The sequence below is a fragment of the Callospermophilus lateralis genome, chromosome 9 (assembly GCF_048772815.1).
Source record: "Callospermophilus lateralis isolate mCalLat2 chromosome 9, mCalLat2.hap1, whole genome shotgun sequence".
NCBI classification, from domain to species: Eukaryota; Metazoa; Chordata; class Mammalia; order Rodentia; family Sciuridae; genus Callospermophilus; species Callospermophilus lateralis.
This window is the reverse complement of record NC_135313.1, coordinates 4,655,057-4,679,957: the sequence shown is the minus strand read 5'-3', so window position 1 is coordinate 4,679,957 and position 24,901 is coordinate 4,655,057. Positions and strand designations below refer to the sequence as shown.

Below are 24,901 nucleotides of genomic sequence, written 5' to 3'. Positions count from 1 at the left end.
AAAACCTGGGGTGGATTCCAGACAAAGGAACAGATTGGGTAACACCAACAGCCCAGCATTTGAACTTTTAAGGAATGCTATTTTTTTTATTTGCTTGTTTATTTTACTTTGGGCTCTACAGATGCCTCAGATAACAAGCAACAGGTTAATTGTGGACCAGCTACTTTCCTATTAAAGCTCAGCTCCAAATTTGAAATTTGTCAGAGTCTTGGAAATAGTGAGGCGGGGTCCCAGCCAAGTTGGGAACTCTGGTTCTGGTCCCACCACTGTCCCCGGCATTGCTCCCTCCAGCCAGCATGGAGCTTCAGTTTCTCAGCTCACAATCCTGTGGCCTTTATGTCCGCACACCTGCAGCTGTGAAGTTTGGGACTTTTGCTGAATCTTCGTGGTGGTGGTTCATTAGCATGCAGGGCACTACAGCCATCTCTGGGTTGTCACTCACGTTTTTCTCTCTCTTCATGGCAAAATCATTTAGCAGTAGTATTCTCTTGCAAGTTTATGAAATCTTTGAGGACAGAGACCTTGCCTTGTCATCGTGAAGCACTGCAGTAATAATATATATTTAATGAATAAAAGAGCCAGTAGAGAAACAAATGAGTGAAAATCTGATAAGAATGTCTCCTGTTCTTATCAAGGTATCATTTACTGTTTGTTGTTTAGTGTCAAGTTTGGTAATATTCATATATAGTTCTTTTGCTTTTTGTTGTTACCAAAGGAGAATGCTAATACATACTTAGACCAAAGAAATTAACAGTAGCTCACGCATGGGCACAGGCAGTGTGACCCCCCAGACCTTAGGTTCTACCCTTATTAGTGAGCTATGCAGTCTTGGGGGAATGTACCCTCCCTCTCTGAGCCTCTGCATCCCCCTAGCCCAGTGGCTCTAGAAATGTTCTGAGAGATGCTTCCTGCTTGGCTACCACTCCAGAAGTTGGTGGTTCTTGAGTCTAATCAAAGGTCAGATGGATCCACCCCCAGGACCTCACCATTCATTGAAGACATGCCAGCACCACTTCCAGAGCCCCGGAGTTCAAGTGTAAGGTGCAGCAAGCCACAGCCCTGTGAAGGTGGAAATCATGTGGAAGCTAGAGGCCATTGATGGTGGTCAGATGCATTTCCAGGGTCCTCTAAGAAAATAAAATGAATCACCTAGCATCTGATTTATTTCATCAAACTTGAAAATTTCACTGAGGCAAACATCCAGGTTTCTTAGACTTTCAGAAAAGACCTTACATGATTTATTCTTATGTCACTTCCAGTGTTATGAACTCGGTAGATGTCACAAAATGTTACAAGGTTTAAGTGGTGAAGGAGGGCAGTCCCCTGCTGTGCCTGTGGTCCAGAGCCCCCGAACAGTGCTTGGCCTCCCTGTCCCCATCTTACCTAGGGCCTTCCCAGCCTAGGGCAGACCAGGTAGGCCTCCTGGCTGGATTAGCATTCATTGTGTTTTTCTTCTGGGACTTTTAAACACAAACTCTGACACAGTACATCTGTGCACACAGAGAACTGACCTGTTGATCAGCTACGTAAGAATACTGTGCCTTGTCAGGTGATTCAAGACCATTAGCAGTTGGAGCCAAGGGGGAGAATTTGATGGAAGGGAAATTCAACTTTAAATATCCATGGTGACTCAGAATGCCTCGCCCTAGTGTCCTTCCCAGATTGGTGCTCCCCAGAGTGCTCAAGATTTTGATGCTGTTTTCTTCACTTCCATGTTAACATGGAAGATCCGAGAGGACTAGTAATTGGGTAAGCCAGGCTTCCCTCCTGCATGCCCACAGCTTTCTCTTGCCCGTTGGCATGGATAGCAAGTACTTGGCTGTAAGGAACCTTCCCCCACACACTGGGATTTAAAATGCCCCTAAAAATTACTTAGGAGACAAACTGTGGTACTCCTCCCAGAGGCCAGTGGCGCAGTACCCAGGGGAGCTGCTGTCTTCTCTTTGTTCTTGTCTTCCTGGGAGCCCACCTGTATCAGGGTCACAAGTACCAAAGATACTTCTAAAAAAGTTTGAGGGCTGGGGCTCAGTGGTAGAGCCCAGCACTCGTGGAGCACTGGGTTCGATCCTCAGCACCACATAAAAATAAAATAGGGGTATTGTGTCCACTTACAGCTAAAAAAATACATATTTTTTAAAAAAGTCGTTTGAGTTGCATCTTTTTTCAGAGCTGCGTGGTTGGTTATGAGAGATGCCTCCAACAAACCGGCAGCAGGTGGGAGATCAACCTTATTTTGGTTTTGCAGACCAGGCCCTCGAGCACGGGTAGATTTAGTTAGGGTTCACGCCTGCGTGCTGGCTGCTGCCCTAGAGGATCCGGTCTGCACAGCCTGGATCCACCCCGGCGCTTGGCCCTGGCCGCCCGCCGCGCTCGCCTCCGCCGCCGCGCTCCCGGGACTCTGCCGGCCGGGCTGAGCGCGCGGCCCGCGGTCTCGGCACGTCGGCCCCCGCCCGTCCGCCCCGCCCCGGCGCGCATTTCCATTTTAAACCGCCGCCCGCCCGCCCCTCGACCGCGGCCAGCGCAGCTGCCCGCGTCCGGAGCCCAGCGAGTGGCGGAGGCTGCGGAGTCCCCGAACTGTGCACGAAAGGCCCGGAGATGCGCACGGGTCCCGCGCTGTAGACAATGAAGCCGCGGGCGCCGCCGCCCGCCCTGGGCCCTGCGCGCCGAGACCGCACCTGCTGGCGAGACCGTCCCTGCGCCTGACCGCCCGCCGCTCCGCCCCATCCGGCCCCCGGCGGCCCATGGCTCGGCGACCCGGACCCGGACCCTAGCACTTGGGCCGCGCGGCGCACGGGCTGGCGGGCACCAAGGGCGCCGTCCCCGCGGCCTGAGCGCGGCCCTCGCTGGAGTGGGGGGCGTGGGCCCCAATCTCGTCTGGCCCCTCTCCCCGCCTTACTCGGCGACTGCCTCGACTGCGCGTCCAGGCCGGCGGACGCGCTGGATGCCACGGGGTTCAGGCGGGTGGCGCGGCGGCAGCGGCCCCGGGAGACATGTACCTGCTGGACGGCAGCGGCGAGCACGCGCCGCCGCCCGCGGACGCGATGCCGCGCGGGACGCCCCCCAGGAAGACTGTCTACCGCATCTCGGTGACCATGGTCAGAAAGGAGCAGCTCCCGGAGCCGGGCTCCGGTGGCCCCGGCCCGCGTCTGGCTCCTAGACCCCGGCCCGCGCGTTCCCCGGACGCACCCGGGCGGCTCGTGGAAGAGGCCGAGGAGGCTGCGGGCACTGAGGACCTGGAGGGGCTCCAATCGCGCGCCTGGGACTTCCGTACCTTCCGCACCCGCAGCACTGGGCAGCTGGAGCTCGGGAGGCTCCGGCCATGCTCAAGCGGCCCCGAGTCTGCGGCCCTGGCGGGCAGTCCCCAGGCCGTGGAGGGGTCTGGCTCTCCAGAGCCCGGCAGCCCCGATATGGAGGGGCCCCGGGCCGCGCCCCTGCGGCGTAGTCTCAGCTTCAGGGACTGGAGCGGGTCTGAGGCACCTCGGAGCCCGGCCCTGAGCAGCGGGAGGCGCCACAGCAGCTCCGGAAGCCTCGCATGGCCTCTGGGCGACGAGGCCGAGGTTGGCCTTGAGGCCGCCCTGGAACCCGCCACCGCAGCACAGCCAGCCTCGGAGAAACGCAATACCCTGGATGTCGGCGAGGTGCTCAGCAAGAACGATGCGCTCTCGGACCTGGAGCGCTGGGAGCGCAGTAAGAGCAAGAACCGCACGCTGGACAACAGCGACCTGCAGCGGCTGGAGCGCGCGCGGGCCGCGGCTGCGGGGTCGGGAGCAGCCTCAGAGCACCGACTGCTGCGTTTCTTCAGTGGCATCTTCGCGCGTAGAGACGGCGGCCCTGGCAGCGGGCCCTCACCTCGAAGCGGTGCCTCGCGATCGCGTGGCTACTTCAGCAGCCTGCGGCGAGCCCCAGCGGATGCACACTCTTCCAGCGCAGAGAGCATCGACGGCTCCCCGCGTAGAGGTGGGCAGCCTGGCCGGTGGGCTCCAGGGAGGAGGGGAGTGGCGGGAGCAACTTAGGGATCTGCTGGCTCAGGTCACAGACCAGTAAGCGCCTGTACCTTGTGTGAACTCTGTGCTGTTCCCCAAGGGTACTGAGGCAGTCTGGTTGTTGCTGACTGCCCCTGCTCCTGGCTTTGTGTAGTAGCTCTTTTGAGGTCTATCACTTCAGCCATGGTGAACTTGACCCGGGAAAGCTCACCTGGGCTGCCTCTCCTGCAGGTGCTGGCTCAGCCATTAACAGGCTCCTGAACACCATGCAGACTGTGCTGCTTGTGGGGCTGCTTCAGGGAACCAGACTTGGCCTTGGTAACTGCCCAGGTGCAACTGCCTGGCCAAGGGAAGCCAGCCTTCCTCTTGGTGTATTCCACACTGCTCCCTCCCAAGGGCAGTCTGCCTGTTGGTTCTGCCGCCAGTGACTGCTGGGGTGTGGCCTTGGCTGATTTGCCTGCCTCCACTAGCAGAACTCTTGATAAAGACAGAGCTGGGTGGGAGGTGGAGAGGCAGGGATTTAAAATGCTCCTCTCCACAGCTTTTCTGCCAAGTGTGTTCTCAGGGGAAAGCAAGTCTGGAGCAGAATTCTTTTTTCTAGTAATGTGTGCGAGGCAACCAGCAGGAAAGCTGCAACTCTGCAGTCCATGCTGAACCCTAACCCCCTGCTCTCTCACACCTGCAGGGAGGGTTGGAGGCAGACAGGAGAATATTCTCCTGCAGGAATTAGTTAACCTGCTAGCATTTAGTGACCAGAAGCCTGCAGACACTGCACAACACTGACCCAATCTCAGCATCCTCTGAAGGGCAAAGGCTGGGTACAGTGTGGGGTTAGATTGTTGTCCTAGGGTGCGAGATGAAGTATACCTGTAACCACAGGTGTGTGGCCATGCATCTCGCTACCAGGAAATCCTAAATCATTCCTGCACCCCGATTACCAAGCTCTGCTGCCAACCCAGGTGAAGGTGGTCAAAGCCATGAAGGGTGGCTGTTGGTTAGCTGATTTCAGCTGCTGCCTAGCCAGCCCTGGAGGGAGTTCCTCCTAAGTGTGCAGGTATACAGGTTAGCTCCAGGATGCAAGGTAAGTCAACCATAGCACAGGAGTCACTAGTCTAGCGGAAGTGTTGAAAGGTGAACTGAAGGCAAAATGGCCATGTTTTAACATGCTGCCGATGGTCCTGAAGTGTAGAGATGTTCAAAACCAGGTGGATAAGTGTGTAGTTGTGTTTATATCCCCGGGTTTATTTTATGAGCAAGGAAACGACAGGAAGTTACCTGTTGCCAGGCTTGGATGTTTGGTTTGTCGTATTTCTTGTTTTCACGAGCCTTGAGACACAGGGTTTGACTCTGTTAGTCCATTTCATCCTGAATGCTCTTAAAATGTTAGAGAATGGCATGGTTGTGAAAGGCTTGGTTTGCTTGGAGTTGGTATTGCCATCATTTGTGTTCAGAGGAGGTTCAAATCTGAAGGTCCTGTTTCTCCCTCTAATACCAGGTTTGTGTCTTTGTTCTTGTGGACTTCGTAGAAAATAGTAATTAGCTGCTTGGGTTCCAGAGAAGTACCCATCTCTGTGTGTGAGAGGGAGAGAAAGCGATGCACAGACATGATTTTAGAAGGAACAAGCTTCATCATGGTACCTGTTGATACAAGTTAAAAGCATTTGAGGTTTTGGTGTTGCCTTTTCTGGAACAAATGGATTGATAGTAGATTTGCAGTAGTAAAGGTGTGAAGTGTATTGGAATTTCTTCCCTAGGGCAGTATAACTTAACAGTAGTAATAATTACAGTAATGCTCGGTTGCTCTCTTATGCTCAGTCTTTTTCTGGATGGAATCATGTTGGTCTGGAGGTCTAACAACACTACTAGCATTGTGGGTTTTGCAGAAAAACTGAATTTTTAACTGAGCTAGGTGACAGTGCACACATTAATTCTAGGGCCTTGCTTCATTCCGAAGTTCTAGGCAGTTTTTTTTTTTTTTTAAAGCTGCCTGGGTAAAATCTTTGCTTTTGGTGACCACATCTGAAGCCTTAGTAGCCCAAGGTTTTGGTGCGGCTGCCACTACTGTACCTGTTACAGGTGAACTTTGCAGAACCTGTAGCTTTCAGGGTTTCTTGTTTTATTAGACTTCTTCAGTTTTTATGTGTTTGTTTCCTGTGACATAAATTATTCATGATTTAGGTGTTGTTTAATGAAGTTTGGAATTTAGGAGAAAGTTCCACCCTGAGTTCGTGTCCGGATGCTGTGGAGCCCAAACTCAATTTCCTTGTACATATTGCTGAGGGCGGGTCCACAGAGCCCTGACCAAACCCTCCAGCCAGGTGGGTTTGCAGAACTCAGCAATTTGGGCTGTTAGGGAGGTGAAGTGGTGCATGTTGTAGAACACCACTTGTGAGGTGGGACAGCTCCCTCAAGTCACACGCTGTCATTTTGTAGCAAAGCCCGAGACTGATCACACTCAGTGGAATAAACAGTGATTAAAAATAGCCTCATGTCAACTCAAGTCTGCTTTGCCACACAGACTTTGCCAAGTATTTATGAACAGAAGTTCCATTCTTGGGCGTTTTTGGTTTCAGAATTACATCTACTGATGACCTGAAACATAGGCATCGTGAGGTGCATGTCTTTAAATCTTGACCATAATGTTAAACTTTGGGGTTAAAATTAGAGGTGTCGTCACCTAGTGTTAGAATCTTTAAGGAAAAAAAAAAAAGCTGTACAATTTTTGCATTGGTCAGAAGAAAATTAATTTTATAAGACTGCAATTATTACATTAAGTAGCATATTTGGTTTCTTAAAACTAAACACTCAGTCAGTCTTGGATAAGGTGTTCCTATTAGTATAGCAAAGCAAGATGGTTAGTCTTATTTTACAACATGCGCACATTCTCGTGTATGCCACCTTTGGTTTTCCCTTAACTGAGGGCATTTAGGAGGACAGGATTGAAACGCCTGCTCTTGTACGAGGGTTCCTGTGTGCTTTCTGACCCTGCTGGGGCTCCTCTGTGAGGCCACCACTGTTCTTCCCCGGACATGGAACATTGGCTCCTAGAGAGGCTCCTTTGCAAGCTCACAGCGACTGGCACACCAGCAGGCATTTCAGGGCTCGGTATCACACCCAGGACAGTGTTGTTACCTGATGCACACGTACTAGGGCAGGGTCTATAGGCACCGTATAATTTAATACAGGGAACAACCAAACAGTAAGTGATTAATGACATTGTAGGCTGTCACTCCAGCCCAAGCAGTTGGAGCTGGCCTGCCAACACTCCCTGGAACCAGCTGCCCGCCCAGAGTAGCCTTTAGGGTGTTCTTTTGCTATCTGGGAGGATTGATTACAGCAATAAAGTGATTTCATTGAAAGCTGTGGCTAAGGTTAGCTTTTTAAATTAGAATTTACAGCTGATTTTTGACACCTTATTTTATCAGTGGCTTCATTAATTTCTGATCCCCTTGATTTGTGTCACTCAGGCACTATAAGGTGATAGACTTAAAACAAACTCTTTAATGGAGAAAAGGAGGAAGCAACAATTAAATGAAATAAAATCACTGATATAGCTTGAAACATTGTTTCAAACCTGATCACATGTGTTTGGAATGAAACTATGTAACTCAAAACTTTTTCATTTGAAACATTTTGAACTGATTATATACTCAGTCTTTATTATTAAAGCTGAGTATTCCTAGATAGAGTTCACTTGCTTTTGATAAATGCCTCCAGACATTTATCAAAAGTGTCAGCTCTATTGTGTGTGGTAAGTCTGGGATTGCCCCTCTGGAGATGGAGCAGCTGACCTGGGGTGCTGGGAAGAGCACCTTGAAGGTTCTCAGGGACCCCCGTCCTTTTTAAATATATAATTTTAGTTGTCAGTGGACTTTTATTTTATTTATTTCGATGTGGTGCTGAGAATTGAACCCAGTGCTCACACATGCTGGACAAGTGCTCCGCCACTGAGCCACAGCCCCACCCCCTCAGCTCCTTTGGGCAACTACTTGGGGCTCAGACCTTGTTTATTCCAGCTGGAGCCAAGTTTCAGACAACCTGGGCTGGTGTATCCTACTACCAAAGGAATTTTCAGAAAGACAGGTCCTCGCAGCGAACTGCTGGGTCATACGGTTAACAAATACCCTTTGTTAGGAAGTGCTGGCTGTGGTGTTTTAAGTCATCCCGTCTCTGTATTGACAGGCACTTGCTGAGCTTTCCTTGTGTATGGTGTGTTCTTTAGGGGCAGGCACTAGAGTCGACTGCAGCACAGTTCCTGTTGCCGGAGGTCAGTGGCCTATTGGGGGAGATGGAGGAGTTCCCATGAATCCCAACCCCACGGGGTGCTGCAGGGAAGCTGGGGCTGTTTCTCTGCACAGCATCTCTGTATCAGAGCCCGGTTCCAGACTTCCGTGCCAGTTGAGTAGAGGACCCTGCAGGGCATGGAGCGTATGTCCTTGTGGACTGCAGAGTTGGGAGCATGTTTGTGGGAGGGATTGAAGAGAGAAGATGGGTCGTGTGTCCTTGAGTTGGTGCAGGCCCCAGACAGGTAAGGTGAGCTGGACCTTGCGGGATCAGTGCCAGCTTACCGGGTAGAGAGGACTCTCCAGCAGCAAGGGGGCTGGCACTTCTGTAGTTGACTCCTAAGCTCTTGGTCCAGTTCTCATGTCTGTGACTAATGCCAACACTACGCATACAAAAGGACGTCACTGTTTGTACACTCTTTTTTAAGAAAAACATTTGTATTTTTGGCCTAAGGTTTTGTTTTCTGGAGGAATTCTGTAGGCCCTCCTTCCCACCCACTCAGTCTGGGATTTTAACCGAGGGCCTTGCGCTGTTACTTTTTTCTGCAATGATTTGGAATAATGACGTTAATTTAAAACGATGTTAGTATAAAATAATGAGAAAAAACAAAAGGGGCGTGGGAGGAGTTTATTAGTTGAAGGCCGTTCCATCATTGGGGTAGGCAGAGAGAGTTCCGCTGTGGTGATTTTGCCAGGTGGTTAAAAACAGAAATGGTATTAAGGTCAACAGATTAGTGAAAAGAGGGGAGATTATTGCTTTTTTTTATTGTTTTGAGAGACGAGCCATCTGCCCAGTCACTGTCGCTGGGCTGCTGATCTTTGTGGGTGATGGCTCCTCACTCTGCCGGCTGCAGCAAGCACTCGCCTTGATCAGCTCTGTCTTCAACAGAAGCCTGTCTTGAGACTTGACTGTAGATGCTCCCTAGCATTAAAAACAAAAAACACTGGTGCACATCTGCTCACTTGACTGGTTTTAGTTCAAGGATGGGTCTTGGCCCTCTGTCTTCTTGCAGTCTCCTCTTGTCTTGTTTTCATTTTCCCGGCTGTTTTCCAGCCATGACCTTGCTAACAGACCTAAACGCTCAGCACACAGGTCACTTCCCTGACCCAGGAGGCAGGGGCACCCTGGGCACCTGGGGAAGCCTCGTGAAAGGACCCTCTTGGGTTCTCCTTTTCTAACAGGTGAAGGTAATTTTAGTGGAGGGGAAACAGGGTCCTTCCCAACTCTGTGCTTAGCTGGGAATGGTGAAGAAGTGTTGAATCTGTTTCTGGCGTGACGCTGGGTGCAGGATCTTACGTGATGTGGCATCTCCTCCCTGGTCAGCGCGTGAGAAGGCTCCCTCTGTTCCATGGACTGATTGCTGGTGGGCTCAGTGGGCTGCAAGTGCCCTTGAGTGGATGTCCTTTTGTTTGTGATGATTGTCAAAGGGGACCTGTGTTTGCTCTTGCCCTCTGTGCCTGTCATCGCAAGGGCTTCTTTGAGTGGGTCTGCTGACTGCCAGACACTTGAGAATTGACTCTGAACAATGCCACCAGCCTTTCTGGTACAGCCCTGCTCTCTAGCTCTCAAGAGTAGTCACCAGATGCACTTCTGTGGACAACGGTGGCAGAGGTTTATTCATCTAGTTTTTGCCTTTGTATTCCAAGAAGCTTTTTTTTTTTTTTTTTAAAAAAAAAAAAAAAAAAAAAGGTAACTTGCTCTCTCCTACGCCCCTGTCTTGCCTCCTTAGGAACAGATGGTTGCCCACCATGCTCTTGGCCCCAGGCACTGCTGGCTTTTCTGTCCGGGTGATGTGCAGCTCATCCATAGCTCCAAGAGGCTCCCGCATCCAGTTCTTCTGGTTCCCAAACCAAGACTCCAGCCTTCTGAGAGAGCTTGCTCTCTCTGGAATTCAGGAGTCGAGGCCAGTCCTGCTTTCCCACCCTGGTTCATGGAAGCCTAGAAGCCACATTCATCTCGGGCTCTAGGACTTGTTATTTGGGGAGGTGGAGAAGTCTGCACAGTATTTAAGCAGCAGACATAAAGATATGGTAGTCAGCACAGATCAGTGGAACCAGAGGGAGGGAGATTTGCCTCGGAACCCGGAGCCACTGTGAGAAATATAGCATCCCACCTTGGACCAGGCCATCCACAGAGGCCCTGCCTGCCATGGAGGGCTCCACGTCAGGTGCATGGGGAGGGTCTCCAGGTCAGTTGTCTGGGGTCACAGTTGATGGTCCCAGAATTCTGCCAGATGCGATGCCGTTTGTCCCTGGCCCCTCTGAGGTAGAGGCTTGCTCTCAGATGTGGAGGAAGGGAGGAAGGGAGACCATCAGGAGTTTCTCCTGCTTGTCCTGCTCCCACTCTTCTCCCCTGCCTCTGGCTGCTGTGTGGTGCTCCTGGCTCATCTGAGAGTCATGCCTGCCGGCCAGGAGGCACTCCGCGGGACGCCTGCCCTGCCCTCCTTGCTGGCTCCCCTGCAGCTACTCCCGCCTCAGTGCTTCCGGCCTTCTAGGTGCAGGTTTGGCCTCCAAGGCCCCTCAGGTCCTAGGCCGTTTGTCCTCTGCACCCAAGTGGTGGGCGATGGCCGCATGCCTCTTCCCCATTCTCCCTCAGCATTGCCCCCTGGCTGCTTGCTCTGGTACCTGGACTCACAGCCAGCCTGGGCCTTGAGGGGAGCTGTGCAGGCAGGAAGGAAGCTTGGCTCCTCTCTTATGGAGGGCAATTTAGGTCCCCCCGGGGGGAGGCCCAGCATGGGGTCGAGGAGTGGTTGTGTGGTCTTGGCTTCTAGGCTCTGGGTAGCAAGGCAATGCTGGCAAGCCCCGTGCCACTCGTGCCACTCGGAGCAGCCCTCTATGCTCCAGGGTTTGGTGGGTCTTGGCTGCTGCACCCAGGAGGTGTCATGAAGGCAAACAAGTGGAGGTGAGGACGCGTCCCAAACTGTAGGCCAGCAGGGCGGCTGTGCCTAGGATACGTTTTGCCAAGGTCGTAAAGGCAGGAACTCCTGGGACGAGGGCACAGTTGATTTCTGGTTACCTGGAGTGTACCCTTGCCCAGGTGGAGTTCCTGTGTCCTGTAACTCCAGGTATAAGCTCACCTTCTCTTTCGTTTCCACTGCTCTCCAGGTATTTCTCATGACCTTCAGTTTAACCACTTCTTTTAAAACTATTGATCATTTTCCCTTAAGATTATAAGCAGGGAGAACAGAGCCTCTTCCCCGCTCCTTGGCTTAGTTCCCCCTTAACTGGAGGAGAACCGGTGCTGTAACTCTGCAGCAGAAGGATCCCTTCACTCCTGGTACAAGCCAAGTGTATGTTGGTTGCAGAAAGCTGGTCTGAGAGCTGCATCTTCACTCGCTTTCCCTGGCCTGCTGTGTTCTCCTCTTGCGGGAACAGACAGACGGACAGACAGATGGATGGATAGCAAGCAGAGACTAGTTTCCCTTCAGATCTTATTTAATATGTGTTACATGTAATATTTACATGTAACGCATATTAAATACATGTATCTGTGAAGTGTGGAGATGATAAAATAAGTATTTTTTAACACCTAATTTCTGTTAAAATTTTTGGACCTCTGAGGTTGGTGGAGAGCTCGGAGTTGGCAAACACGTGTGCTCAGGCGTTAGAGCCCACCTGGCTGCTGCTTCCAGAAGATGGCCTTTCTTCTAGGCATCTTTCTTCAAGCCCTCTCGGCCTGGATTCACTCTTGGCTAGATAGAAAGAATCATTGCCCAGACATCTCTTCCTCGTGTCCATGATGCTGGGAGGGAGCCTGGGCCTGGTGCGTGCTAGGCCACCGCGCCACACTGAGCTGCACCCGAGCCCCGCCTGTCAGTTCCTAAATGTACAGGGGCACTGGCTTCTCCGAGGCTCCCTTGGAGAGCCCGGCGGCGACTCCCGCACTGGAGGAGCCATCTGTTTGCAGCAGCTTGCCGCACGCTCATTCGTGGGCTCTGAGCAGTGCCTTAGAAATGAGGGCAGCGTGCTGGCTTCCTGGGGCACGAGGCAGCGCGCACATCTTCTCTGAAGTGTGCAGAAGAAGCTGCTGCCTTTCCTCTGACAGCAGCTGCCCTTTGCCGTGGGCTTCTGCTGGCTCCTCCGAGCCCGATGGCGTGTGGGTCACTTCTTCGTGGCGGAGGCATTTAGAGCTGAAGCATTGGGACTGCTGGGGTTTAGATGTGAGGTCATGAGGCGATTCAAGATGGTTGAGAGGCGAAATGATCAGGTTATGGGAGCCTTAACCCAGCCAGTGCACTGACACCCTGCCCTCTGTCCCCAGGCTCTGCCTCACCTCAGGCACACAGCAGTGAACCCCCCGTCTGTGGACTGAGACCTCTGGAACCATAAACCTCAAATAAAGTTTTCTCCCCTAAAATTGTTTTTGTTAGGTCTTATGGTCACAACAGCAAAAAAGCTGCCTGTGACGGTCACGTAGAGCATCCTAGGATGCCGGGAGCCTTTGGATGGAGTCTTGCACTGTCTCATGGAGAAGCAGCTCGGTGCGTTTTCTGTTTCCTTCTGGTTTGTGGTGGCCTTCAGAAGGGCCTGCAGTAGGGAGAAGGCAGCTGTGGGGAGTGCCTCACTGCCTCCCCTTTAAACAAGGTGTTTGAATCTGGACAGCTGAAGGCCATGAGCATTTTATTTTCATTGGGGAAAAAAGAACCATCAAGCCCTGTTGTTAGCGCCATTTGATCTTTCATCGTAAATATTATCTAGCTCAGATCTATTTTCAGACACTGTCAGGATGGATGATCTGGTTTAACAGAAGCTTCCAAGTGGTAGCTGACATGGGCAGAGCCCCCTGCCGGGCCAGGTGCCAGACAGGGGAAGGAGGAGGCGTGTCCAAGGTGAGCAGAAGGTCAGATGGGTGTTCTGGTCCGCCCTCTGGCTGAGTGAAGTGGTGGAATCTGTGCAGTTCATCTTCATGGCTCAGGAAGGCACAGCTTGTATATGGCAAATGCTTTGCTTCTCAGAGTTGGATTCCAAAACTACCTGTCATCTTAGCGTGGGGACATCTACCTCTTGCAGCTCAGCCCAGTCATGGGCATGAGCTGGATCACAGCCTCCCTCCCAAGACGCTTCAGTTCTCCCCGCCTGTGTCTCCACGCCCTGCCCCCTCAACCCTGTTTAATCTGTGGCTTTATGACATGTGAGCTTGCTCCTTGGACATGCAGGTTTAAGATCAGTGGGAAGGGGCTGACGGCAGGCTCTCGGCCTCAGTTTCCTCATGTGTCCATTGAAGAAGGGACAAGCCTTGGCTCTAGAAACGAACATCATACTCGGCAGAACCTGGGTGTTTGCCATCAAATGAATTCACCTTCTTAAGGCAGTTAATTTTCCACACTGCCGGAGACTTTTGTGGCATTTCCTTTTCTTTAAAGACTTAAGCCGGAGATCCATGATCTTTGGGAGGGAATTCAGTGCTCGGGTTGCCAGGTGGGTTGCCAGGTACGCCGCTTTAGCCTTTGCCTTTGAGTTAGCAGTTTCAGCCCCGTGCAGGCCTTCGAAACCTGACTTTTCATTTATCAGGGACACCTGTGAGGGTGACATTCCAATTTGTGTATATGATGCCTATGGACCCATGAAAAGGTCATCGTCACCAGCAATTTAAAAACCTGCCTTAGGTGAGTTTGCAAGCAGACTTATTAGATCCGTAATGGTTTAATTTGATAAAGCATGGAGATAAAATGTCACATGATAGGAGGTGGCTTTTTTCAGGACCAGTGTCTGTGTGACCTGCTGGCTCTTTGTTTTGTCTGTTTCCACAGTAAACAGGGATGCTGGCTTCATTCAGATCAGACTGAGCTCCACTCACTGGACACGGCAGAGGTGCATTCTGAGCTGCTCCCTGGTGCCCGGCTGATGTAAGCTGCTGGGCGTCTGTCATGAGAGGAGCTCTCCCAGGGGCCTTTGTTCTGTCGGTTGGAAGGATGCTTCCTGCGCTTTTCATGGTGGTCTCTGCTCTGACCTTGGTAATTGGGTCAGGCCTTCCATTGTCTGCTCCTTTTGCTCTGTAGTCTGGCACAGGTGTCAGTGTTGTGGGTGCACGACCCCTCCTGGTGCTCCATGGGCATCCTGTGTGTATACCAGAGTGTGAAGGAACTTTTCTGTTCCCCCCACTTGCCTTTCACATTGCCAGTCCTTCTGCTTCCAACACACTTCTGGAACTTTCTGCCTCTCCCTGCATCCTTGGGATGCCTTGCAGATGCAGGCTGCTTTAAAAAAGTACTGGATCCCAGCGTATCAAACTGTAGGCCCTGATGGAATCCTTGGTCCATGGTGTTAGTTTGTGGAGACTTTTCACTGTGACCAGTAGGACCAGGGAATAGAACCCACTGTCCATGTCCTTCAGCACAGAGGAGAGAGCTTTGGAGTCCTTGAATGACAGCTCAGGAGAGTGGAGGGAGCAATGGCAGTGTCAGGCTGGACCCCTGGCCCACCCCTGTGTAGCACTCTTGCCACCAGACGAGCTATTGGAGGACTTGAACCCCTGTGCCTGTTCTTAGACTGGCTTGTTGCTGCATCACAATGATGTCAGCTACCATATCTGTTGCAGTGGCCGGGCTGGGCCCTCTTTACAGGTATCACTGTGCTGGTCCTACCAGCAGCAGGGGACGGCTGTCCCATAGATCCATACGGTTAATGGGTCATCTGTAGAGACACTTGTGTGGAGGCACATAGAGATTTATTTCCACACACAGCTTAAGAATCGAGCCCAGGCTGCCCGTAGGCTGGCCACACGCTGCCCCCAGTAGGTGGCCCCACCTGGCGCGTGCCTCCTCCCTGGCACCTGTAGACCTGGGAGCTAGAGCAGAGCAGTGGGAAGATGAGTGTGCTGCAGGCACGCGCCCTGCACCCTTGTCACCCTGGCCGAGCTCACAGCCCTTCCTGGGCCCTCAGAACGCCCAGCACAGTATCGAGCACCTTGGCTAATGAGCAGGAATTAGCAGACTGGCGAGTTTTCCACAGCCCTGGAGAGCATAGCATTTTCAGACTGAAAAAAGAGGCAAGTAGGATAGCTGTGGTGTGGAGAAGAAGCCCGAGGGAGGCAGGCAGCTCTGCAGGCTGAATTTTGTTCTGGGGCAGAGCCCGAATGGCACTGGACACTGCATTTGGAACAATAGACTTAGCTTTCAGTTATGACCAAAGGTAGCATGGTTGGACCCCTTGGAGAGGTGGGTGGACAACTTAAACACATGGGCCCCAGCAGTCGTATCCAGGTCAGTTTTCAAGGCAGGCGGGGTCTCTAGCAGAGCTACAGTGAGGGAGCTGTGCTTGGGGGTGCTGCGTGCTGCTGGGTGCTGCTGGGTGCTGAGTGCTCTAGGCGAAGCTCACCCAGGATTTGCCAGCTTCCCAGCAACAGGTGGATTCATGCTTGCTTGGGGTGGGCACGTTGGCTTTGATGTTTCTTTGCTTTTTCACTATCTTTGGGTGTAGTCATCAGGTTTCTTATTTGTGATTTGTTTTTTTCTTGGTCAGTTCATAGTATTGGTTTTGAAAAGTCAAAATCAATGGTTTTATTTTTGGAGTTCTAAATCCAGCCATAGAAACACTCCCGGTCTGGCCTGAGGGTTTGGCAGACTCTGGGCTGCTATTTTAGATATGCTGAAAGCCTTCTAGCAAGTTGCTCTCCACTGCTCTTCTTAGGCTGTGAGCTGGGTCGCAGAGTGCTCGGAGCGGGGTGCAGGAGCACGAAGCGTCCCCAGGAACTTTCCTACCCCACCCCAGTTCTGTACTTGCACCCTGGGCAGGGCCCAGGGGAGACTTCTGGCCAGGTGCTTCTGGGTCCTTGACCTTTCTTTACAGGAGTCACTTTCTGGGTGCTAGGCCTTTCTCCTGTGGGCACCTATAGTTAGGGTAGTGCTTAACAAGACTGTCACATCCAGGGAAAGGCCAGCCCGCTCTCTGGTTGACCAGGGTGGGGTGGCCGCCAGTGTGTGCTTTCAGAGGTGGGCGTTGTTGCACATTAGTTTGTGCACAGCAAGGGTGACACACTCCAGCTGCTCAAGACCTCACAAGAGATATTCATTTAAGATGTGTCCCCATCCGCCACCCCAGCCTTCGAGGAGGAGCAGTGCGGCCTCCGTTCCCCTCCCCCTCCTCCCGCCTCTCTAAGGTGTTCTGGGCCTTGAGGAACAGATGACCGTGGTCTCATGTGCAATGAACACGGCAGGGTCATGTGTGACCAAGGGCTGGACAGTGGATGCCGAAGAAAGACTAAGTGTGTCGCTTGTTGTCCTGGGTTCGTCCCGGGGCAGGAGAGGTCCTTGTGCTCTCCTGTCCTTCTTTCTCTGTCCTGAATGAGGCCTTTGTCCTGTTGGATCCTCCACCCCATTGCAGCCCTGTCCCCCTGGGAAGAAACGCTGTGTAAGTGCAAGGCAGAGCTCAGGGTCCCGGTGGGCACAGACCTGAGGCATATTGTGGAGCTCCCCAGGGCAGCAAGCCCCGCACGGCAGCTCGTGTTCCAGTTGCAGGTTACCTGGTGGGACTGCCAGGGGAGGGGCGGCCCAGAATCCTAAAGCTCCTAACAGGTCTTTAGCCTGGAAAGAGAATGAGCTTAGGCCCCGTGTGTGCGTGTGGAGTTTCCCTTTGAATATCCACCCAAGAGGCTCTTTGTTTTATGTACGCAAGGCCCAAACTGAGGGGGTTCCCTGGCAGACACACAGAGCAGGGGTCCTCCTGTCCCCATCTGCCCAGGTCCTCGTGTGCAGCGCACCCCACCGCCCTGGCGTGCTCCCCTGGCCTGTCCCCTTATCAGAACACACCCTCCTCCCTCCGCCCTGCTGCACCAGTGGATGTCTGGCCTCTGCCACGGTGGCCCTTCCGCAGTCCCCTGGGTGCCCCTCCTCCCTGTGTCTGCACCCTTCCGCTCTCCTCCTTCCATCCCTCCGAGACCCAGATCCACGCTACAGCTTCTCTGTCTTGGAGAGCAGGGGCTCCTTCCACACCAGCCAGCGCGTACGACTCTCCCGCCTGGCAGAGCCACCAGGCTCCCTGCTGCCCTTTTAATAAAGCCAGACTCTGCTCCAGTCCAGGCCCCCATGTCACCCTGCCTGCCCCACAGCTGCCCTCCTGGCCAGTCCTTTCCTTCTCACCTCAGCACCCAGCCCTCTGCCTCCCGCTCCTTCCCCAGGCTGCCTCCACCCCAGGCCCAGCTCCTAGCTGTCAGCAGCTCAGAGAGGCCTCCAGCGGCCTCTGCCACTCACCCTCCTGCACTGACCTGGTTTCCTGCACAGTGCTTGTCACAGCCTGGGGTCACCAGGCTCTGGACCAGCACTGCTCAAAGCTGCAGTGGGTTTTGTGCAGGTTTGTGTTGCTCGTAGGTGTGGGGTACGGTGCCTGGCTCCAGAAACAGCCAGGGAATGAAGAGGTCAGTGAGCTGATGGCCCCTGCTGTGGGCAAGGGTGACCATGGAGCAGGCGAGTTGCTGTGAGTGGCAGAGGCAAGGTGACCTGTGGGCCACCGTCAGCGTGGAGTGTCAGGTTCACATGCTACTGGGTTGGGCTTTGGTTGGGCCCCTGGTCCAGGAGTCTTCCTGGTGGGGCTCTGGGGCGCTCTGCAGCGGTCACCCTCGGGGAGGGCTGCTGTGGGATCAGCTCCATAGGAAGCAGCTGGGGAAGGAGGGCAGCGAGCGGGATGCCTCCTGAGGACTGCCTGGAGCCCCCACCCGTGGGTTAGGTCCCAGCAGGGTACCCCAGCCTCAGGCCACTGGAGGAGTGGGGAGGGACTCCGGAGCTAGGGGGCTCAGAGTTCTCAGTTGAGGTGGGGAGCAGGGCCTTTACCTGTTGACCTCTTCTGCCCATCAGGGGTCTTGTTCTCAGGCACCACCAAGCTCTGGCCAAGGGTGGTCTCAGGGAGGGGTCTCAGGCTGGAACAGCAGCACCCCCTCAGACAGGCTCTGGGGCTTCAGCCCCCTAGGACAGGCCAGGCCGATGCCCACCGTGATCTCCCGATGGTGTTGGCAGAGTGTTGGCAGTGGCAGTGCTTCCCGCTGAGTAGGCCGTGTGGACATTAAGGAGGAGTTAACCGTGAATGGGCCTAACGGATCTCGTTCACACAGGAAGTCGCGTTTCCCACAGGTGCCCTTGATTCCCCTGGTGTCAGTGTCGCTCCTGTGGGTGGCCTTAGTCACTAAGGGTCTTTCCAGGTGGAAACGTGGCAGCTTCCTGTCTGGTGGTTCTCAAAGCCTGTCTTGGATGGTGTCTAAGAAGCAGCAGAAATCTCCGCCTGATTCTGCAAACGGCAGGATCAACTGTCCGTCTGTCCTAAGTTCAGAGAAAAGGGTGAGGCCCGAGAGGACCAGGAAGGGAGCTCCCTTGGGCGGCTGGTGCTTCCCGAGACCACTTGCCCCCCAGTCTTGCTCAGGCCCTCCCTGAGGCCTAGGGACACCACCTGCTGCCACATCGATTGTGCGTAGTCATGGGGTGCTCCTGTCCCCCGGGAAGTTAGGTCTGAGAGAAGGGAGACACATCTCGCCTTGGGAACAATACAGAGGTGGGCCTAGGCATGCGGCCCAGCTTTCTGGTTTCCACTCTGGCCTGAGTGGCCGGAGCAGGGAGGCCGTGCTGTGGCTGGGCCTGCATTTCTGAGGCAGTGTGGACCTGGGCTTGATGGGCATGGGGTGCCCATGGTGGGTGGGAGATGTGGGGCACCTCCTGGTCGCTGGGGAACATATGTTTTGAAGAAATTCCAGGTCTACTGTTCTGTGACTTATAAAGGAGGTGAGACTCTTCGGCTTCATGGTGTGAGAAACTAGGAGAGAATTAGTGGGGATCTTTCCGTGAGGCCGCCTCTGCAGGCCCAGTGCTGGCAGTCACCTCGCGGGACCGCACTCCCGCTCGAGGCCCAGGGGAGCCGTCTGCCTGTGAGGGCCTGGGCTGCGCTTTCTTGTCATGGAACTGAGAGGTCCTCACTCACAGGTCAAGAATGAAAACAGGGAGGAAGGTGGTGGAGAGAGAAGGCCCAGCATCCCGGCCGCTGTGGCAGATTGTCCCCTGCTCCCGTCTCCCTTCCTTGCTCTCCGCTGCCTAGTTAATGAATCAGCACTTGCCAAACAGACGGGACTGCGGATTCCACGTGGTCTGCGACCCAGTTTTGGTGCTCAGTGTTTTACACTTAGTTTATCACAGAATCTCTTCTGCGAACGCTGTGCTTTCTTCAGGGCGTAGTGTTTTGGGGGTGGCCAGGTCTACACCCGGGCGTGTGACTGTTACAGCAGAGCCGATAAGGGACTCGGGCAGGTGCAGCCAGGGTATCCTGCTGGGGGAGGGAGGCAAGAGGCAGCTCATAAGGGCACTGGTTGGCACAGAGAGCTCAGGGGAGTGTGTGTGTGTGTGTGTGTGTGTGTGTGTGTGCGTGCGTGCGCGCGTGCAGGCCTACTCCAGCACTGAGCTCAGTAATCAGTGAGCTGAGCAGGGTGACTGCTCTTCCCAAGGGGCCAGGTGGGTGTGTACTAAGGGGAACCCCCTGCAGGGGCTGTGTGGCCTTGTCGGGGCAGATGGCAATGGGGTTTGTGGTCAGGGCTGGTCCTTCTGTGGTGGACCTCGAGTTTGATGCCTGTCATGGCTGGGATCTGGAATGTCCCCCTGAGTCATAGAGCTTGTGTGTTGAAGGCTTGGGGACAGCGCAGCCAGCCCAGGGTGGTAAGAGATTGGGTTAATACCGGTGATGGGTTAGTGATTTGAGTGGACTCTGGGAGCGGGTAGAAACCCTCTGCCCTGAAGCATGTTTGGAGGAAGTAGGTCACTGGGATTCTGCCCTCGGGACGTACCTGGTCCCTGGCCCTTTCCTCTCTGCTTCCCTTTGCCACACCCCTCTGCCTGATGCCCTGCTCACCTCAGGCCCAACCCAGTGGAGCCAGCTACCCAGGGACTGAAACCTCTGAAACCCGGAGCCAAAAAATAAACCTCCTCCTTGAGGTGCTCCTGTCAGGCTTGTGGTCACAGTGACACAAGGTGGACTAGCAGTTCCCCAGTGCACGCCACTGGCCACTGTGCACTGGGAATGGTGGAAGGCCAGCAGTCCCTTTATGGGCATGGGCACTGCCCTCGTAGGAGCCTACACCGCGGTTTTGGTTTTGAAGTTTCAGTCCGTTTCTGTGACGCTTGCCAGTTACTGGGTTCCAAGAGTCATAGAGCATCGAGTGCCCTGGGGACATTTGAGCAGGAGGGTGGAGGCAGAGTCTGCTCTGAGCTGCCTGCGCCAGGCTGAGAAGGGAGGTGCAGGGCGCTTGGCAGCTGCTCAGCAAGGCTTCCACCCGGGAGGATCTGCCTGCTGGCTTTTCTACCTGATGGGCAGGGTGGGTGTTGATCATGTGACACAGCCTCAGCCTGTTATCGGCCCCCACCCCAAGCCACTGGCCCTCCTCTGGGCCCGGACTACAGACTTACCGGTAGGGAAAGGGTCACTCCTGCTGGCTCTCAGTGAGCCCTTTCCCACCCCGGGAAGAGGAGCGTCCTGACTTTGACTTTGTTTTGCTGTGATTTGGGTGGCTTTAGCCTGAGGCTTGTGGAGAGCGTGTGAAGGACCCAGGTTCCCTGCAGTCTCTCTTGGACCAGTGCTGGTTATTATTGAGCATTAATCGCACCGAGAATTAAAAATATCATTAACTGTGTTTACGATTCTTTATGGGATGAAAACTGACAGACCCAAATGTGTCCAGCACACACTGACAGAAACTCAGCCTGTGAATCGTAAATGCCTTTTCTTTTTTCCCCAGTGTGCGTTTTAACAAGTGAACATGGTCTTGTGTGATTCACCTTTGACCTGACTGGGATGGAGAGACAGGCTCCTGCATCCTCCTAGCATCTGAGATGCATGTAGAGATGCCCTCTCCTCCTTCCCCCAGAAGTGCTGGGGTCACACCCAGAGCAAACACTGCCACTGAGCTGCAGCCCAGCCCTGATTGGTGGAACCTGCCTTCGACATGCTCCATTCAAACTTCTGCAAATGTCTGTCCACACTTGTGTATGGTCTAGGATTGAGCCCAGTGCTCCACCACTGAGCTGTACCCCAAGTCTTTTTATTATTTTCCTAATCTTGAGACAGGGTCTCACTGAATTGCTGAGGCTGGCCTCTATCTTGTGATCCTACTGCCTCAGCCTCCCCAGTCCCTGACTCTCCACTGCTCCATCTCAGGAAAACAGCTGTGGATTTAACCTGCTGACTTGGTTTTCTTTTGGCAATTTCATCAGAGGTCCTGGTTTGAACGTTATAGTTTTAGGGACTCTGCAGTTTCACTCGAACATGTTTTAAAAAATTCTTAAAGTCTGTTTAAAATTATGATTCCTCCAGATTTCAGGACTCTGGCCTTGCTGTAAGGTGACAGTATTTTTCTGCGTGTTAGAGGTGGCTGTCCCAGCTGTGGCCACCGGCTCTCCAGTGGTGGGCTCTGTCCAAAGGCTGGACAGGGCATGTTCCTGGAGTGTCGGCTGAGTGGCAGCCCGGCGTGTTACAACCTTGTGATGTGTCTCCTGCAAGCTCCCGGAGGCGGGGGGGGAGGGGCGGGAAGGGGAGGGAGACCTGTCCCTTGTGGCTGGCCTGTGGTGCTGCGGGGGGGGACACTGGTGGCCTGGATCACTGTGGGTAGCAGACCAGCCCTGACCCTGGTCCCCGACTCCAGGAGAGGGGCAGGGCAGGTGGCGGGGAAGAAGCAAAGTTCTGGTAGGGGAGCAGGGACCAGGATTCCACCTGGATATCTGCCCTCCCCATCCCCCCACGTCCTCCTGCTTGCCAGGGCGTGGGAACAGAGGACAGGCTCAGTGGCACTGTCGGGGCCTGGAGTCCAGGGGACCTCCAGCAGACTCCAGTAGGGCCTTCTTCTCTTTAAAACCCCTGGAGCATGTCCTGGCCCAGAGTTACTCTTCAGAGCTATGAAATGCCCTCCACAAAGCCATCGCCAAAGGGTCACCACCATTCACAGAGGCAAATGGGGAAGCAGTTCCCCGCCTGGTGCTTTACCCACATGGCGCGGTGGGCACACACCGCAGCCTTCCCACAACTTGGGCCAGAGGTGGCTTGGTGGGGACACACAGCATCTTGCAGTGGTGGTCTGCCCTCCACACGTCAAGTTTTGGGAATCAAGGCTGGAGGGGAGACTGCGGGCAGGGAGGCAGCAGGAAGGTGTGCGTGGCCTGCAATGCCCTGAGAGCAGCAGCAGCAGCGGTTCCAGAGGCCTGCCCCAGTGGTCCTGGGCACCCCACGTTGGCCACAGCTCCACGGCTCATCCGCACCCATAACATGTGCTCTTATCGGAGTCGGGGCCGCGTCATCTGCCTGTGGGGCCACCCTGCCTGTGGACCTGCCTGTGCTGGGAAGACACTCGCAGAACCCCTTCATGCCTAGGGTTGTAACAGTGGAGTGGATGTTGGATCGGAAAGAGGATTTCGGCTCCAGGTCCGTCAGGGGATCATTTCTGAGAAGAATGTTCCAGAGCATCCTTGGAGAACCACGTCATCCTGAAGGAAGCGCAGAGGGAAGACGTCCCAGCTGCACCCGGGAGTCCGTGGTCCTGCCCCCCTGCTCCCCTCGGGCTGAGGCCTCTGTTCTCACTTTTGGGGAAACGGGAAGTCTCCCTCTTTCCCATCCGTGTCCTGGTGTCCTCCCATCTCCTGCTTTCCTTCTGCCCAGACTCGAGTCCCTGGGCCATTGTTGACACTAGAGGGCCGTTTTCCTGGAGCCAGGGGTATGGTGAAGAAACCCCGGGAGGAACCAGGTGTTCTGTAAGAAGTTGACTTCTGCAGGTCCCCGGAGCCCCCGGCTGGCGGCATTTTGCCTCGGAGCCTCCCCAGGGAGAGAAACACTGGCCTGTTGAGAAGGATCCCGAGTCACGTCAGTGCTCCGGGAAGGATGCTTGGAATTGCAGCAGGGTGTGGCTGCCTCGGCAGGGGTGGGCACAGTGGCATCTTGGTGGCCTGGCATTTGTCACCCGGTACTGAGAAGGCCTTATGATGTGGGGATAGGAAACTGTTTCATTTGTGAGCCTGCAGGGTCCCTGAAAAGCCACGGGGTTTCCAGGGAAGTCTGAAGCGCATCTGGTATCCCAGGGGTTTACACATGACTCAGTTTATTACAGATGTTCAAGGATTTTCAAATCCGAAATTAAATCTCGCCACTGACCCTGCCGGCCAGCGTCCGTGGAGTTTCCGGTCAGACGTCACCCGTGTTCTGTGTTGACCAGCGCTGCATGTGACCTTCCCACTGCGCTGAGTGGGCCCTTTACCCTTCACGCTTGTCCACTTCCTTCCTGGTGTGGCCAGGGTGGGGCCAGGCGCCCGCGTCTCCCACTGCCCTGGTTCCTGGGGATGTGCTTGCTTTCTGCATTGTTTAGTTTTCTATTTGGGGACTTTATGAGTGCTTTAAAGTAAAAATAAATGTTCTTTCACTTCCTGGTTGCTAAAAAGAATAGTTTTTTTTCCTTAAATCCTTGTGAAACTCAGCATTTTCAAAGAAGAGTCACAGTCCCCAAGATAATGTGCTTTAGAAAAAAATTCACCTGCAATTTCAGGTTTCTTCTTTTACATTGTGTGTAATTTCATGAGTTTTTACTGGAACTTGTATTTGTGGTCACTGGAGCCAGACAAGATGGGGTGGGGGTGACAGGGTACAAGAGGACATGAAGTCGTCCTAACTGTGGCTCACGCTGTGCTCGGGTTCTTACTCCAGGAGCCAGCTCTTCTGGGGAGTGAGTCCCCTGGCCCAGCAAGGGCGGGTGGGATGTAGCAGAGACAGGGCTCCAGCCCCCGGACCCATGAAGGATGCTAGTCAGCCATTAACCAGAGTTTCCAAGCCCTGAGGAGTGACCCAGAGGACTGGAAGCCTAATTAGAGATGGCTGTCCCTCCCCAGGCCCTGGCGGTGGGCAGGTGAGCACCAGGCCGGGCTGGTCTGCCCACTTGCAGCCCTTGGAAAGGCCCGGTCTCTACCCAGTCCTCTCATCTGCTCGTTGGTCCTGCGGGGTTCTGCTCGGGCCGACTGCTAGGGCAGGCTCCCTCCAGGCTCCCTGGAGGAGACTTCGGGAGGCTGTGGATTTTCTGAGTGTGTTGGTGATCACACCCTGCGGATGGCCCTCCTCGTGTGCTTACGTGCTGTAGGTTGAACCATGTGGAATTGCCATTGTTCAGCCTCTTGTGACCCAAAAAGCAGCAGTTCGACGTGGTTTGATGGAGAGAAACGGGCCTGGGCTGAGGACCAGCTCCAGCGGTGCCTCTCGGGGGTCTCTCCTCTGAGGGAGGGAGTCACTGAAGGGCGGTTTCCGCAGCTGCGGGGCGATTTGCTATGTCAGGGTTGTCACGTGGTGCATGTCAGGCCCACCTGTAAGGCCCCCCCACAACAGGGAGCTCCAGCAGTGCACACCCCCATGTCTCCGTGTCTCCGTCAGCCCGGGCACTTGGGAAGCAGGCATCAGGAGCCTTGCTGTCAGGGACGCTCCCCGTGGATAGGTGGGCCCTTTCTGGGGGCCGCCGCCTCTCCTAGAAACCTCATGGCGTTCACAGGAGGAAGCTGGGCCTCAGACCAGCAAGGTCACCAACAAGCCTGGGCCTCCTGGTCCCTGCTCCCTCACTGATTCTCCTCTGCCCACTACTGGTGTCTCTGCATCAGTGACCAGGGCAGCCAAGAGAAGCAGGGCTCTCCTGGCGGTCAGTGTTCAAGACCC

At 54.2% G+C, this 24,901-nt stretch overlaps 1 protein-coding gene across 7 annotated transcripts in view; it reads left to right on the top strand.

The window, feature by feature from the left end:
- The window catches only part of Agap1 (ArfGAP with GTPase domain, ankyrin repeat and PH domain 1), a 492,018-nt gene that overhangs the window by 130,321 nt on the left and 336,796 nt on the right, over nt 1-24,901 (top strand). For 4 of the 7 annotated variants that reach the window (XM_076866818.2, XM_076866817.2, XM_076866819.2 and 1 more), the window contains exon 1: nt 2,991-3,957. The exons of the other annotated variants lie outside the window; for them this stretch is intronic. In XM_076866818.2, coding sequence (XP_076722933.2) covers nt 2,991-3,957 — 967 coding nt within the window. Of the gene's footprint in view, nt 1-2,990; nt 3,958-24,901 lie in introns of those variants that run through there. 7 annotated transcript variants of the gene reach the window in all.